The 13,997-nt window shown below is 48.4% G+C and overlaps 1 protein-coding gene across 1 annotated transcript in view; it reads right to left on the bottom strand.

Annotated features, from left to right (window-relative positions):
- SEL1L3 (SEL1L family member 3) overlaps positions 1 to 13,997 on the bottom strand; it is a 97,904-nt gene that overhangs the window by 29,440 nt on the left and 54,467 nt on the right. Inside the window, exons 12-14 of the mRNA XM_079153795.1 lie at positions 7,108 to 7,227; positions 5,241 to 5,381; positions 975 to 1,037 (exon numbers count right to left, since the gene is read on the bottom strand). Coding sequence (XP_079009921.1) covers positions 975 to 1,037; positions 5,241 to 5,381; positions 7,108 to 7,227 — 324 coding nt within the window. The remainder of the gene's footprint in view (positions 1 to 974; positions 1,038 to 5,240; positions 5,382 to 7,107; positions 7,228 to 13,997) is intronic.

Genomic DNA, 13,997 nt, shown 5'->3' with positions numbered 1-13,997 from the left:
GGGGATGGAAAGTGAGCAAGGTTGCTTTAGGACTCTTCATAGATAAGGCCGTCATTCGCAGCCTTGGGAACAGAGGCATATCAGAGAGTCACAAGGGTATAAAGTGTCCTGTCAATGCCCGCTATGGGGGCACATGTCTGAAATCCCAGCGACTCAGAAGGCTAAGGCAGGAGGTCATAAGTTCAACGCCAGCCTCAGCAACTTAGCAAGAGACCCTGACTCAGAAGAAGAAACATAAAAAGGGCTGGGGATGTAGCTCAGTGGCAGAGCTTAGAGCACCCCTGTGTTCAATCCCCTGCACAGAAAAAAAGCTTCCCTTAAGAGGTGTAGAATTATAGAGGTTTCTACAAATCTTTAGTTTGCAAATCTGTATGCAGGCGCAGGTGAGTGTATGCATGTGAGTATGCACACATTGTGTGTTTTGTGGTGTGTGTGTGGGTGGTGTGTGTGTGTGAGTGTGTGTCCCCTCTCAAGAGCTTTCATAACCTCCTTTCTGTAGTGCTACATAAAATCTGGCTGACCTGAAGATACCATTCAAGTGAAAATAGTGACAAAAGCAAAATAATCACTAAACCTGGTAATAACCTTGGTGAACAGTCCCCTTATCAAAGCACAGCAAGCAAATGGGCATTGGACTGCGCGGGGTTAACCTCCTAAGGAATGCGGCTTTGGGTTTTCCTAATTCATTGGCATTTACACCATTCAATCTCAAGGAGCCCCCGCTGCTTGTTATCAGAGCAGCTCATGATTATAATTTTAGCCTTCAAACAAAATCAGCCTGCATTCTATTGACTAGAAGGTGAATTCGGCTTTTGAATTTTCCTGTCCCCATTGTGGCAGGCTTCTGTCTGTGCAGCAACTGAAAAACGTCCACTTGCTGCAATGCGGGGACCCCTCCTGCCCCACTTCCAGGGCTCTGCAGGAAGAGCTGCCTTCCTTTCCTCGTGCGCCCCTCCCACAGGGCGCCCGAGTACCTTGAAAGCGGCTTTCTTCATCAGCTCCAAGGCAAGCCGTCTGTTCTTTTTCACTCCTTGACCCTAAACATGGATAAACGGCAATGATTATCAGGAAAATAACCTCTGTGCACTGCAAGCGTTACACAGATGCATCAGTGTTCCCCATAAAATACTCACAAGTAAACCCCCAGCTGTCCTAATTAAGAACTCCATCTTAAACATTTCTACGCTCATCACTGCCACGTCACCATTGCCACCATCGCCGTCATTGTCATCATTAGGGTTTTGCTCATATTTGTGGAACAGAGGCAGCAAACCTCAACCTTCCAGCTTAGCAGCAGTACAAAATCCCCCTTGATCCCCGTGTGAATCATGTTCCCTACACGCCCCAGGTCCTGTGGAGAGAAGCCAGGAACTGGGTTAAATGTGCTTGGTCTCCTGGATGCCTCCCTCCGGGATTATCTAGTATGCCAGCGAGACAAAGCACTTTATCTGGCTTGGACAGTCAAGAGTTATGGGGCCGTTGCTTGTAGCCTCCTTGGTCCTGGCTCCAGTCCCCAGGGTGTGACATTGTGGCTTCAGAGGCAGCTTGAGAACCTGCTGCGAAGGAGATAGGACCCTGTGAAATCGGTTGCCTCAGAGGCAAGTGACAGAAACTAACAAGGTTCTTCCAGCAAAATCTTGATTTTCCAGAAGAGGTGGTTTATCCTTCTGCAGAGAAATGGGCTCTGGGGCCCACGCCACAAGAAAGGAACTCCATGGAGCACCCCGAGGTGTCTGCAGGACCAGGCGTGAAGTGGCGGGTCTGAGAGGTCTCTGTTGACACAGGTCTGACAGTGAAGATGCCGGGCAAGGGCAGCCAGGTGGCATTGCTGCTGCTCCAAACTCACTGAGAAGTACCAACACCCTTCCTTCTCCAGTGGCCTCTTGGGGTCTGTTACGGTTTGGTCCTGGAATGTCCCCGAAAACCTCACATATTGAAAGCATGGTCCCCAACGCACAAGGTTCAGAGGTGGGGGTTTTTAGGCAATGATTGGCTCATGAGCAATCCAATCAACACAGTGATGGATTAATCCACAGACAGCACAAAGGACTAGTGAGAAAGGGAGAAGTAGGTCTCTGGAGGCATGCCCTGGAAGGGCTTATTTTCTCCCATCCCTTCTTCCCTCCCTCTGTCTCTCTCTGAATCAATCTCCCCCCCCGCTCTCTCTGTCTCTGAATCTCTCATCTCTCTCTCTCTGCTTCCCCGCTTCCCTGAGCTGGGTAGCTTTCCTCCACCATGCCCTTCTGCCATAATATTTCTGCAGTGGAGTCAGCTGACCATGGATTGAGACCTAGGGAACTGTGAGCCAAAATAAATCTTTCCTCCTTTAAGTTATTTTGGTCACAACCATGCAAAACGGACTAACATAGGGTTCTTCTGGACTCAAATGAGGTCAACAGGGTCACATGTGAGGTGAATGTGAGAGGCTTTTGCAGAAATACAGTTATTAGCTCTGTTGAAAGGCTTAGCTCTCTAGTAAATGGAGACAGCACTAAAAAGCTCTCCTGACTTGACTAACACGGGCCACCACAAATCCTATCATGGCAGCCCACCAGAGTCACCCATCCAAGAAACTTCTAAGTCACACACTGTGTGAGGCCCAGAGCCAGGGTTTGGACCCAGGCAAGTGAACTCCTGAGTCCAAGCTTGTAACCATTACTCTTATTTTCTCCTGTATATTTCAGTTCTTTCTTTCTTTCTTTTTTTGGCGGTGCTGGGGATTGAGGATTGAATCCAGGGTCTTGTACTTGCAAGGCAAGCACTCTACCAACTGAGCTATATCCCCAGATCCCCTATTTCAGTTCTATGGTGAGAAAATACAATGATTCATAATCTCCTTCAGGATACAGGAAGCCATAAGGTAGGCTGGACTCTATTTTCCAGGACCCCAAATAACATTATGAATGGAACTAAAGGTTAAATTATAAGTACCAAGTTTCAACTAGACTTTAACTTGACTACTTAATAAAACTGATGGGCTGAAGCAAAGGAGATGATGAAAATATTTTTCAGAAGTGCACCATTACTTCATTTAATTACAGGAGGAGAGGGAAAGGACATAGAAGGACATTTGGAATAACTGGGTAGGGAATGCGATAACCTTTTTGGACTGTTGGAAAGGCGTGAGAAAGACCAGAATCATAGAATGGTTGAACGTGGTCGAGCTCAAAGTTTATCTTCTTCAATTTTCTGTTTTGAAGGAATAAAAATGGGGCCCAGAGAAGTTGGCTTATGCAAAGCCGTACGGATATTTCAGTTTCTCTGATGGGGATGTTTCCAGTTTACTTGCTATTTAATCAGGAATGGGAAGGCTTCGTGCACAAAGCACTGTGCACAAATCTGAGTAGTACTGGAAACTGTTAAATGAGGAAATGTCAAGTCCTGGCACACAACAAGTTCTCAGTAATCATCCACTGAAGGCATCGAAGGAGGACGGTTGCTACAGTCAAGGCAAGGCTTCATCCTCGTGTGGATGGAAATGGGATGCACTTGACTGCCTTGGACACTCTACAGCTACCATCCTGGCGCCATCTTTGCACACAGAAAGTCAGGTACCCCCACACTGCCAAATGTATGTGACTGTCCTACACATTTGGAAAACCCATTTTCTACTGGGGTTCTTTCACATGGAATACACTGGAATAGGCCTCTTAGCTAGAGGTGAATATCTTCTCTGAGATGCTGGTAAAAGGCTTCCTGCATCCCACCCGGAGATAACTTAGCTAGAATGCAAGAAAACACAACAACAACAAAAAAGCCTTCAGGTTTGGGAAATCAGACCCTGAGGAAACATGTCACCAGGAGAATCATTTATTTATGTACGTGCCTTTCCCTCTAGATAGCTCCTAGAGCAGAAATAATGTCTGATTCATGCCTTTATCATTTCACAATTTGCACAGTGACCAGCCCCACCTCTGAGGGCAGGTATCTCTCCTCTGTCCTCTGTGTAGGAGCCCCCTGAGGCCAGGGATGTGACTCATACATCCATATGTCCCTTCATTTAGTGCAGAGTCTGGCATCTTGTCAGCCCTGAGTAGATGCTTGCTGAATAAATACATGGATGCATTGGCATATGGCGAAGATTCAGACAATTTCTATGTTGATTTGATGCCTGGAAAGAGAAGGTCCGGGCTCTCAATTTGGAAACCATAACAACCAATAGCTTTTCAGGCTTTGATGGGGTTTAGAGGGTAGAAATGTAGCAAAAGTCATGGTTGTTAATCAGTAAGTGTCCACAGCTGTGGTTCTGGAGATGCGCCTGGCCATGTGAATACATGTCCTTGTTTGAAGACACTCATTTTGGGGGGCAGCTGCATTCTTTGGGCACGGAAATAAGGACCAAGGGTTTCCTTACCATAGCCAAAGTGTTCTGTTTTTCCAAGATAGGTGAATTTATGACTCTGTGTTTGGGGGTGAAAAAGCACAGATTGTGAAGTCAGTCTGCCTAGATCCCTATCCCAGTTCAAAATGTGCCAGCTGGGCAACCTTGGGTAAGTGACAAAACCTTTCTGTGCCTCTGTTTCCATACATGTAAACAATGATCATAATACACTAAGGCTCCCTCCCGCCTTGTGAACTGGCTGTGAGATTAAAGGCATTAATTCCCTAAGGTCAATCGATGAGTGTGGATGATTATTCTTTTGTAAAAGACACACACACTTTGCAGTTCTCCAAGCCCATTGATCACGTTATCGCATTCAATTCCGTGACCTGACCTCGTCATGTGAGATCAGATGGATCCAAGGACATCCATGCTCGTCAAGTGGGACGTAACATCTCTGCGTGCCTCCTAGATTCTTCCCGGCTCCCTTCTCCTTATTCTTCACCGACTCAAAACCAAGATCTTCGTTTTCTTCAGTGGGACTGGTGAGATGGGGCCCACAGTCACACTTTGTTGAGGGAGCAATTCAATGACAATGCCGGTGGCCAACACGCAGCATCTGCCCTGCTGGCCGCCCTACACCAACCCATAAAACATGGGGCCTTCCTCAGAACGCCACAGCTTCTGAAAAGTACAGAGAATCCAGGTGACAAACCTAAGATTAACAATGAAAAATGCAGCCAGGGAATTGCTCGGACTCTGCCTTTTTGCCAGGATCCCTCTCCATCAAGAGCGACAGAAGCGTGTGCTAAGCTCCTTCGGTCACAGACCTCCTCTTTGTCTGCTCAACCCTGGAAACTGCTCAGAGAGCCTGGGCAGGACAATTGCACAGTTCCAGTACAAATCAGCTGGTTCTTACCTTGAATAACACTATGGCGTAGTCGTATATTAACGCGGGATCCTCGGTCTCCAGAGCTCCCTTGGCGTACCACTCAATGGCGGCTTCGGGATTCTTGGTCACACCTTGCTGACCCCAGAACAGCATCTGGGCCAGTCGTTGCTTAAAGACAATAGCAATTTACGACAGTGCATTTCCTGCATAATTCCTAATACAAGGCTTCTAAAAGTGGAAGGACAAACCTGGCTTTAAATGCTTTATGTTGAGAACCAAGAATCGGATAGACACACTTTGTCTTCCAACGATGGGGTGGAGCGGGGGAGAACCTGCAGGTGGATTTGTAGTAATACAAACCCCGAGGGGTGCCTCCAACGGTGGTGTGTGTGTGTGTGTGTGTGTGTGTGTGTGTGCGCGCACATGCACATTTACTACACCCAGGGCCAGAGCTGGACAGAACTTGGCTGACAATTCACAATTCTCTCCTCTTGTCCAATACCCACTCCCTTTGCGAGGTTCTGCGGTCTTTCTGGACCAGTGATCTGCATGGAGATTCCTACAAATCTCGATTGCTCTGCCATCTCTCTAGAGCACTGAGCACAGCACCCGTCCTATCATTTGCACAGCTGGATCCACCACCAGATTCAAGGCTGGGAGCTGTGGAGTAGTGAGACCGCAAAATCTTTTTAATCTATCCCCCTGTCCCTCAGGTCCACCCAGCAGAGTTCACTAGAAGTTCACTTCTCTGCCAAGACATGCCAAAGCACAGAAGAAAAAGTGTCCCTTGTTAGGGAAGTGACGGCAGTGGAATTTCTGAAACCACACACTGGACTTCTCAGTATCCGAGGGATGCGGTTCAGGGCCAGATGCCAAAGAAGGGGCTGGATCTGTCGGCATCCTGGCCCTGTGGGTCCCTTCTTTCTGCTCTGCCTGTCAACTCCTTCCCTTCCCTTTCCCTCCAAGTACTTTCATCCTCCAGCGAAGTGCCTGCTGACCTGCCGTGGGGATCTTTAGGAGGGCCCACGGCCTGCTCCACATGAACAAATGGCTATGTTAATGTCTTTCATTGTTACCTCTCTTTCCTTTCCTTTCCCCCTTTCTGCTCTACTGCCTGCTTAGCAGCCAGGGAGGCTGGTGGGCTCCCCCCAAACCCAGCAAAGGCTGGATCCCTCTTGTAGGAAGGAGGCTGCCTCCCTATGCAGTCGCTTGGGCAGGCTCCCGATGGGAAGGGTGCTCTGCACAGTGAGATCCCAGCAAGGAAGAGACAGGGGACCCTGTCCCAGTATGCCACCTTTCCTTGCACATCTCAAAAGTCCATTTAAAGACCAAGAGATGCTCAAAAGACAAGGCTGATCATTTGGGCTGAACACACCACACATGGCTTTCTGTCGTTCTCCCAGCTGAATACGTGGGGTTCTTCTCAAAGCCCATCTCATTTCTTCTGAACCCAAGATGCTTCTTGTTTTCTGTCTGGTGTGTCCAAAACATCTGGCAGGATTCTACAGGGCTGCTCACAAATACTGCGGCGCTCTGGGTGACTGGTAGGCCTGCACTCTGTCCCACCTGACGTCAGGCGTGGCCATGTGACTTGCTCTGCCAGTGAAACTTCAGAAGTGACCTGGGCCACTTCTGAGGGGAGGCTGAAGAGCCAGCCTGTGACCCAGCGTGGTGTGGCCCTGCCGCAGTGGTTTTGGAGGCGCCTGTGGAGGAGCCTCTATCAGCCTGGGCTCTGAGGACGAGCAGAACCCCTGCCAGGGCCCTCTGGACCAGAAATCCTACAGTGCGAGCAAGAAAGGTACTCGGCTGTCGCCAGCCCCGGGGTTTGGGAGGTTTGGACAGCCTGCTGTACCGTCAGAGCTGACGGGTCTCTGAGACAAGGGACACGCTTTACCTGGGCTGCTGCGTTGCCTCGTGAGGCTTCGTGCTTCAGCCACATGAAGACGTCCCCATCTTCTTTGGTTTGCACCTTGAGTATTTCATCATCTTTTAGCCTAATGGTCTCAACATATGCCTAGAAAGGAAGGGAGGAGAGAATAAGGAGGGAGGGAAGGAGGGAGGACAGAAGGAAGGAAGAAAGGCAGACCCAAATGCTATGGGCATGCAAAAGACATGAGGTTATTTTTAAACCAGCAGTCAGTTGCTCCAGCACAAACTATGTGAATAATTGAAACAGGAGGCATGCCCGCAATGCCACAAGATCACATTCTTTTAAACAAACGTATTATGTCTCACGTAGCCACACAGGGGTTTGTCCCTATCAAAGTGTTTGCTTTGGGAGGCAGAATCATCCCCACTTCCACTCCTAATATTAAAGTTTGTTTGGAAGTCCATCTGGTACCACAGGTTTCAGAGCCAGAAATTTCACACACACACACACACACACACACACACACACACATACACACACGCACGCACGCACGCACGCACGCACACTCAGCATCAAAAAAGGTAAATCAATAGTTTCTGAAGATGGCCTTAGTTTTTAATCCCAAAGTATTACTATCCTGCATGACTAACCCCTTTTATTTTCAGGCTCAGCTTCGAATATCTTTTGGCTATTTCCAAAAATTTGAAAATCTACCCTGAAAAGAAGAGGGCATGTTAAATTTCAGAATTTGAGAAAGAATGTTCTGGAGGCTCTACGGATGGACCCAGAGGGAACGTTCACAGAGCGTTCTGAATCTGCACACAGCCTTTGAAGAAAATACGATTCATTCTGATGTGTGAACCTTGGCTGTTCATTAGCCGTCTGGTCCCATTGCTTCGGGCTCCCCCCACGCACCGGATGACCCTGTGACGGGCCAGGAGGGGATCCTGAAGAGCAGGCTCTGTGCCCAGCGCTTGCCGCAGGCAGGTGCTGAGGAGTTGGGAAAAGCCTCAGAGCCCAGGGGACCAGGCCTGATTGTCCTTGCTCACGGAGGAAAGTACTCAGAGTCCCTGGCGTTGGTCCACAGCCCAGTCTGTCCGCGTCTCTCAGTGGCTCCCTGCACTGGGCCCGTGAGGCAGGTCCCCAGGGGCATTAGAGCTCTATCGGATTCACTCTTTGCCAAGAGGCCAGTGTGTACAGAGGGTGCGACCTGCGCGCCCTTCAGCTCAAGCTCCAGGGACACTCTGTTCTCTGCCATGAGCTAGGAATCAGGCAAACGCTCAAGCCGCCCTGATAAGGGATTCTCAGTGGGAGGCTTGTTCATCTGGAGAACCTGGGTGTTTTGATTTTTGATTCTCCTTTTCTTCTTGATTGATTCCCTCCTCCTTCTCCTTGACATAGGACTTGGAAGACACGGTTTCTGCCCTACGCGGGGATAATACCCTTTGGTCTTTCTGCCCCTCCCTGGCACTGATGGCATATGTCCTTATGGCCTGCCTGGCACTGTTCCGATTGCTTACCCAGCTGGATGCATCGAAGCTTTGTAACCTGGTAAGACAGTCACTATCAATGTCCCCATTTCACACACGTGGACACTGAGGCCCCGGGAGGGTAACTAACTTGCCCAAGATCATACATTTGGTCCTTCAGATTTAGGAGTCAGATCCAGGTTACCCCTCACCCTTCCCTGGCCTCATTGTTCTGCAAGGAGGAAGCAAGTGGTGGGGTTCCCTGTCTCCCTGGTTCCTAATGAACTGCATCTAACTGTGCAGTGGGAGTCTGGAAGAGACCGTGTTTCCAGGGGTCCCTGACAACCACGCATCACTGTGAAAAGAAACACATTTGTCCTTTGTATACCCGTCCCTTGACCCAGCCCCTTCCACTCCGCTGGGTGGTACCATTGGGCTGTGAAGCAAGGTAGGGCCATTAAGAGCACACTCTTAAATATGTGATGTAGGAGATTTGAATTCTAACCCACCACCAACTAATTAACTGTGGACTTGGGCCAGTTGCTTTATTTATCTGATACTCATTTTCTGCACTCATAAAATGGAGCTTAGCATGGTATCTGCTTTATCAAAAGCACTCAACCAACTAGCCTCTATGTTTTGCAGTGCAAACAGGAAGACCTGGGCTCTGCTACTTATTTGTGGTGTGACCTTGGGCAAGTTCTTTAGCTTCTCTGAGTCTCAGTTGCCTCTTCTATAAAGCGGGAATAATAGCATATCGACCTCACAGGGTTGCATGAGGATTGAATGAGAAAGTTTGTGCATTCAGTAGTTCCCTGGGGCGGTGACTGCTCTTACTAAACAGGAACATCATTTTTAGGGTCTTTGTTTATTCTAAAGTGTCAAGGACCGATAGTAGTTTAGAACATCAGCCCTCCTATTGGAATTTGCAGTTTTGTCCAGCTCAAAGCCTTATTTTGTGGGGATGATGATCTAACTAAGGCAATTTTTGTGCTTAGAAAACAGAAGGAATAGAAATTGGGGAGAGAGTGTGGGGGCCAGAAACAGTTGAGAGAGCTCACACTGTGTGCTGGTCTCTGTTCCCTGCATGGTGTGTGGACTAACTTATTTGTGCTGCAACAACCATGTGAGCTGCAGACCACCGTGGCTCCCATTTTACAGGTGAAAAACTGAGGTAGAGAGGCCAGAGGAATTATCCAAGATTTCTCACCATGAACAGCAGGCCTGGGACATGAACCCAGGGAAACCTGGCCCTGGAGCCACACCATGCCCTGCCATGCCCAGGAAGGGGGCTGCTTCTCCTTAGTCCTGGGGCCACCAAAGCAACGAGTACCTTGTCAGAGCCACATGTCTGGGCCCTGTGTGAAAGCAGATCATGTGCAAGAGCATCTGAAGACAGAATGAGCCTTAAAGGGAGTAGCATGTGGTTGTCCTTTCATCCAGTCAGCATTTGGTGGCCCAGAAAGAAGTTGTGACTTGAAGAAGCAAAGGTGGTGGGCACAGAGCAGGGTGTGTAGAACCAGGGGATGCTGACAGAGACCAAATGTCCCAGACTGGTCAGTTCTGGAATCTTCCACGGTTTCCAGAAGGTTCTTTTGTTGCCATTTATAAAATCAATGTCTCCAGAATGAGTAGCACAGTTCATATCTCATATTGAAACCTGCTGCCAGGTCCCTGGAGGCACAATGTCTGGAAACGCTGCAATCCTCAGACCACCCTGGGCCTTGTGCCGGAGCAGGCGCCAGGCTGCCCCGAGATGCTGATGCTCAGGTTCTGTTGCCTTGCCCTCTGCTCAGCCTGCAGCCTGCGGAGGACCAGTCTCTGTCCTCTGCCATCGCTGATTTCAGGAAAAGCCAGAAAGGGGAGGACAAAGGAAGGGAGGGAAGAAAGGGAGGGAGAAAGGAGAGAGAAAAAGAAAGACAAGAAGGGGAGAGAGAGGAGAAATGAAGCAGGGAAGGAAAGATGGAGAGAAAGGAAGAGAAAGAAAGAGGGAGGAGGGGGAGGGAAGAGGGAGACGGAGGAGGAAGAGGGAAAGACAGGAAGACAGAAGAGGCCAGGAAGATGAAAACCCTCCCGACTTGTAGCTGGAGAGGCTCTCAGCAGCCTCCTGTTTTCCAGAAGCATCTGCCTTCAGCAGACTTGTGAAATATAATGGCTCTGCCAGCACTCCCGGGAACAGAGAGCGGCTGGCGAGAGGAACGGGCGATTTCATAGCCTCCACTTAACCTGCCTGCCTCTGCGCCCTCCCTTCAGGGCCCGATGGAGCTGCCACAAAGAACCTGCCTCTTAAAGTGCTGAAAATCAGCTGTAATGTTGGACTCCCAGTAGGGCGTGTTTTCTTTGTTGAAATTTAACATTTTAGAACTTTAAAGTAAGGTTGGGGAAATATCACTGTAACTGAGAAGAGATAGAGAAGAGAAGCAAGATTCCCCAAATGTGGGATGTCAAGAGAGGCAGGGCTTAAAGCTGTGTGCTCTGGGTACCCGTGGTCTGTGATGAGGCACTTGTCACATCTGAAGGCACGGCGTCAATGAGACACGGTTGTCACTAGCTATTCATCCCTGGATGAGCTCTGCCCTCACACCCCTTCCATCATTCCATCAAGGTAAACACTGAGTGCCAATGGCATGCCAAGCAGCATGTGGCTCTGAGGTCACCAAGGAGAGCAGACAAGGTCCCCACCTCAGAAGATAATGGTCTGAGAGGGCACCATCTCTGTAACCCTAGGCATGGCATCAGGTACAGGAGCCATGAAAGAGATGGGTGCTGTGGTGACCCTAGACAAGGATGATCCAGGGAGGAAGAGGTGGCAGCTGAGCAAGTGTTAAAGGGGCAGTCTCCATGGGAAACAGGGCGTGGAGAGAACAGGACAGAGGAAGAGGCTGGCAAGGCCAGGAGGCAGGAACACCATGGTGTGGACGAAATTTGCTGTTGCCAGAGCTGACGGGCCACGCCAGGGTGGTCAGAGCTGAGGATATAGGAAAGGAGGTCTGATCGGCTCTGTGACCAGCTGGACGCAGTCCTTTGGGGTCAGTCCCTTCTGAACCCTGGCTTCATGCTGCAACCATCTGAGGAGCTCAAAACACAGACACTCACACAATCAGCCCTCAGTAGCCAAAGGGATTGGTTCTGGGACCCTGCAGATGGCGAAGTCCTCCAGTGGCCAAGATCCTCTTGTAAAGTGGTCTGGCGTTTGTGTATGACCTGTGCACCCCCATGTGTTCTGAATCATCTCTCATTACTTGCCACACCTCATGCATCGTAACCATGTGCGTAGCTGTTAGCCCGTCTGGTTTCAGGAATAAGGACCGGGGAGAAGTCTGCACGTGGTCAGCATAGGGCCAGTTTTTTCCAGACATTTTCATCTGTGGTTGGTTGAAGCTTGAGGGTGGGGAAGCTGCAGAGATGGAGGGTGAGGGGACACACGTGTGCCTGGGCCCCGCCCCTGTCGCTGCATTAAGGCCCTGGGGTGGAGCCTGGGCACAGGTGCTCCTTAAACCCCTACTGATTCTGATGCTTGGCGAGGTAGAACATCTCCAATGGTCACTTGTGAGAAGACGGCCAAGATGGCAACCGGAAGACCAGAGAGGAGGCGTGTTCTCTCCTGTGGCTGCCACACACTGGGTGATTTACCAACAAAATCTTATTTTCTCCCAGCTCTATAGCCCAAGATCAAGGTGTTGGCAGGTTTGGTTTCTTTGGAGGACTCTCTGGTTTGCATATGACACAGCTGTCCCTCTGTTCTGTGTCCTAATCTCTTCTTAAAAGGACACCATTTCTATTGGATTAGGGCCCACCATAGTGGCCTCATTTAAAGGTACCACCTCTTTAAATACCTTATCTTTCAGCATAATTCCATTGGAGATACTGGGGATTGGGACCTCAATAAGTGGATTTCTTTTTTTTTTTTTTTTTTTTTTTTGGTGGTTCTGGAGATAGAACCCAGGACCTTGCAAATGCTAGGCAAGCACTCTACCACTGAGCTACGTCCCCAGGCAGCTAGGGATTTTGAGGGGACACAATTCAGTCCATAAGAGGTGGTGGCTGCTGTAGCAGCTCAGTGGAGAGAGGACGAAGGACAAAATCAGGCAGTGGCAGCAGGGATGGAGATGGGAGGAGAGAGAAACTGGCACGTAAGGCTGTTGGGGGTTGTTGACGGACAGGGTGATGGGGGATCAGAGACGATGTCCCAGTTTCAAGTATAGACCATGGTGCCACCAGAGGAGAAGGAGGAGGAGGTGGCCTCCTTTGTGATGTCACATGTAAGAAAAGCCTCAGCTGGAGATGAAGGGCTGAGCGTCATCAGCGCTTGGTTGAAGCCAAGGGTGTGGATGAGCCCCTGCCCCGCCACCCCCAGAAGATGCAGAGGGAACAGAAAGCCACCATCAAACCTTGAGGGAGAGCAGCTTCTAAGGAGTGGGCAGAATGGCAGGAACTCATTTGCAACATAAGCCTCCAAAGCAAACAAACAGAAACACTAGCCATGTTCTTTCTGTTTAATCTGAGTCCCACTAAATCATAAAGAAGTGACGTGAAGTGAGAGACCTAATAAAGAAGATGAAATGATGCGAACCACAAGTTACATAAAAGAGAAAATGAAACAAGAATCAAGAAGGGAGTTATTGACAGATCCTTGGTTTGTTAATTAGAGGTCTGGCTTTCTATAGCTCCTCATTTGCTACATTATGCTGGTGAATTAATAGATGTCTCAACAAAAGGACATTTAAATCAATGTATGACACCTGCTTAAATTCTCAAGAAGCCATTAATTACACATTCTTAAGAAAATGAGCTATGACACAACTCTTCTAAGTGTATAATTCCTATCTGAGATTCTTAATCATAAGACTTTTCAGCTGCAAGATGGATCTTTTCTCTGGTTCTAACCAATTAAACATTTTCTTTCATAATCATAACATTTCATATGCCAAATCTTCAAAAGAAAAGGAGCTTGTTAGCAACATACCATTTCCCGCTGCTAATTTATGCTGAATTAGAATTCTTTAAAGTATAATATAAAAAAAAGTATAACATAAGACATATAGGGCATTATGAACACATTCTGGCTCCATGGAAAGACAAAGGAAATAATATTTTTGGAGCCTGATTTTGTAAAACTGTTTTTTCAGGGTGATTCTTTTAAAATACTTTGTTAATAAGTTAGTTCTTATCAAGCTGAGGTCAAATTTTGCACATAGTTTACAGACACTGAAAGAATATCCAGTACAAATAACACATGAATAATAAGGGTGTGTGAGTTTATTCAGCAGGAATCGTTATTTTCTAAAGAAATTAAAATGTCTCCACAGATGGGCTTGGTGGTTACAGCCTCACTCGTGTTTAATGTTCACTGACAGCACATATCTTTGAGTTGCTTATTTCATAACTGTACAGTGGCCTCTACGGATTTCTTTTACGAAAACCATCCATTCCCAAATATCAAAG

This window comes from Sciurus vulgaris (genome assembly GCF_902686455.1).
Source record: "Sciurus vulgaris genome assembly, chromosome: 9".
NCBI classification, from domain to species: Eukaryota; Metazoa; Chordata; class Mammalia; order Rodentia; family Sciuridae; genus Sciurus; species Sciurus vulgaris.
The sequence above is the reverse complement of the archived record's forward strand: the minus strand, read 5'-3'. Positions and strand labels throughout refer to the sequence as shown.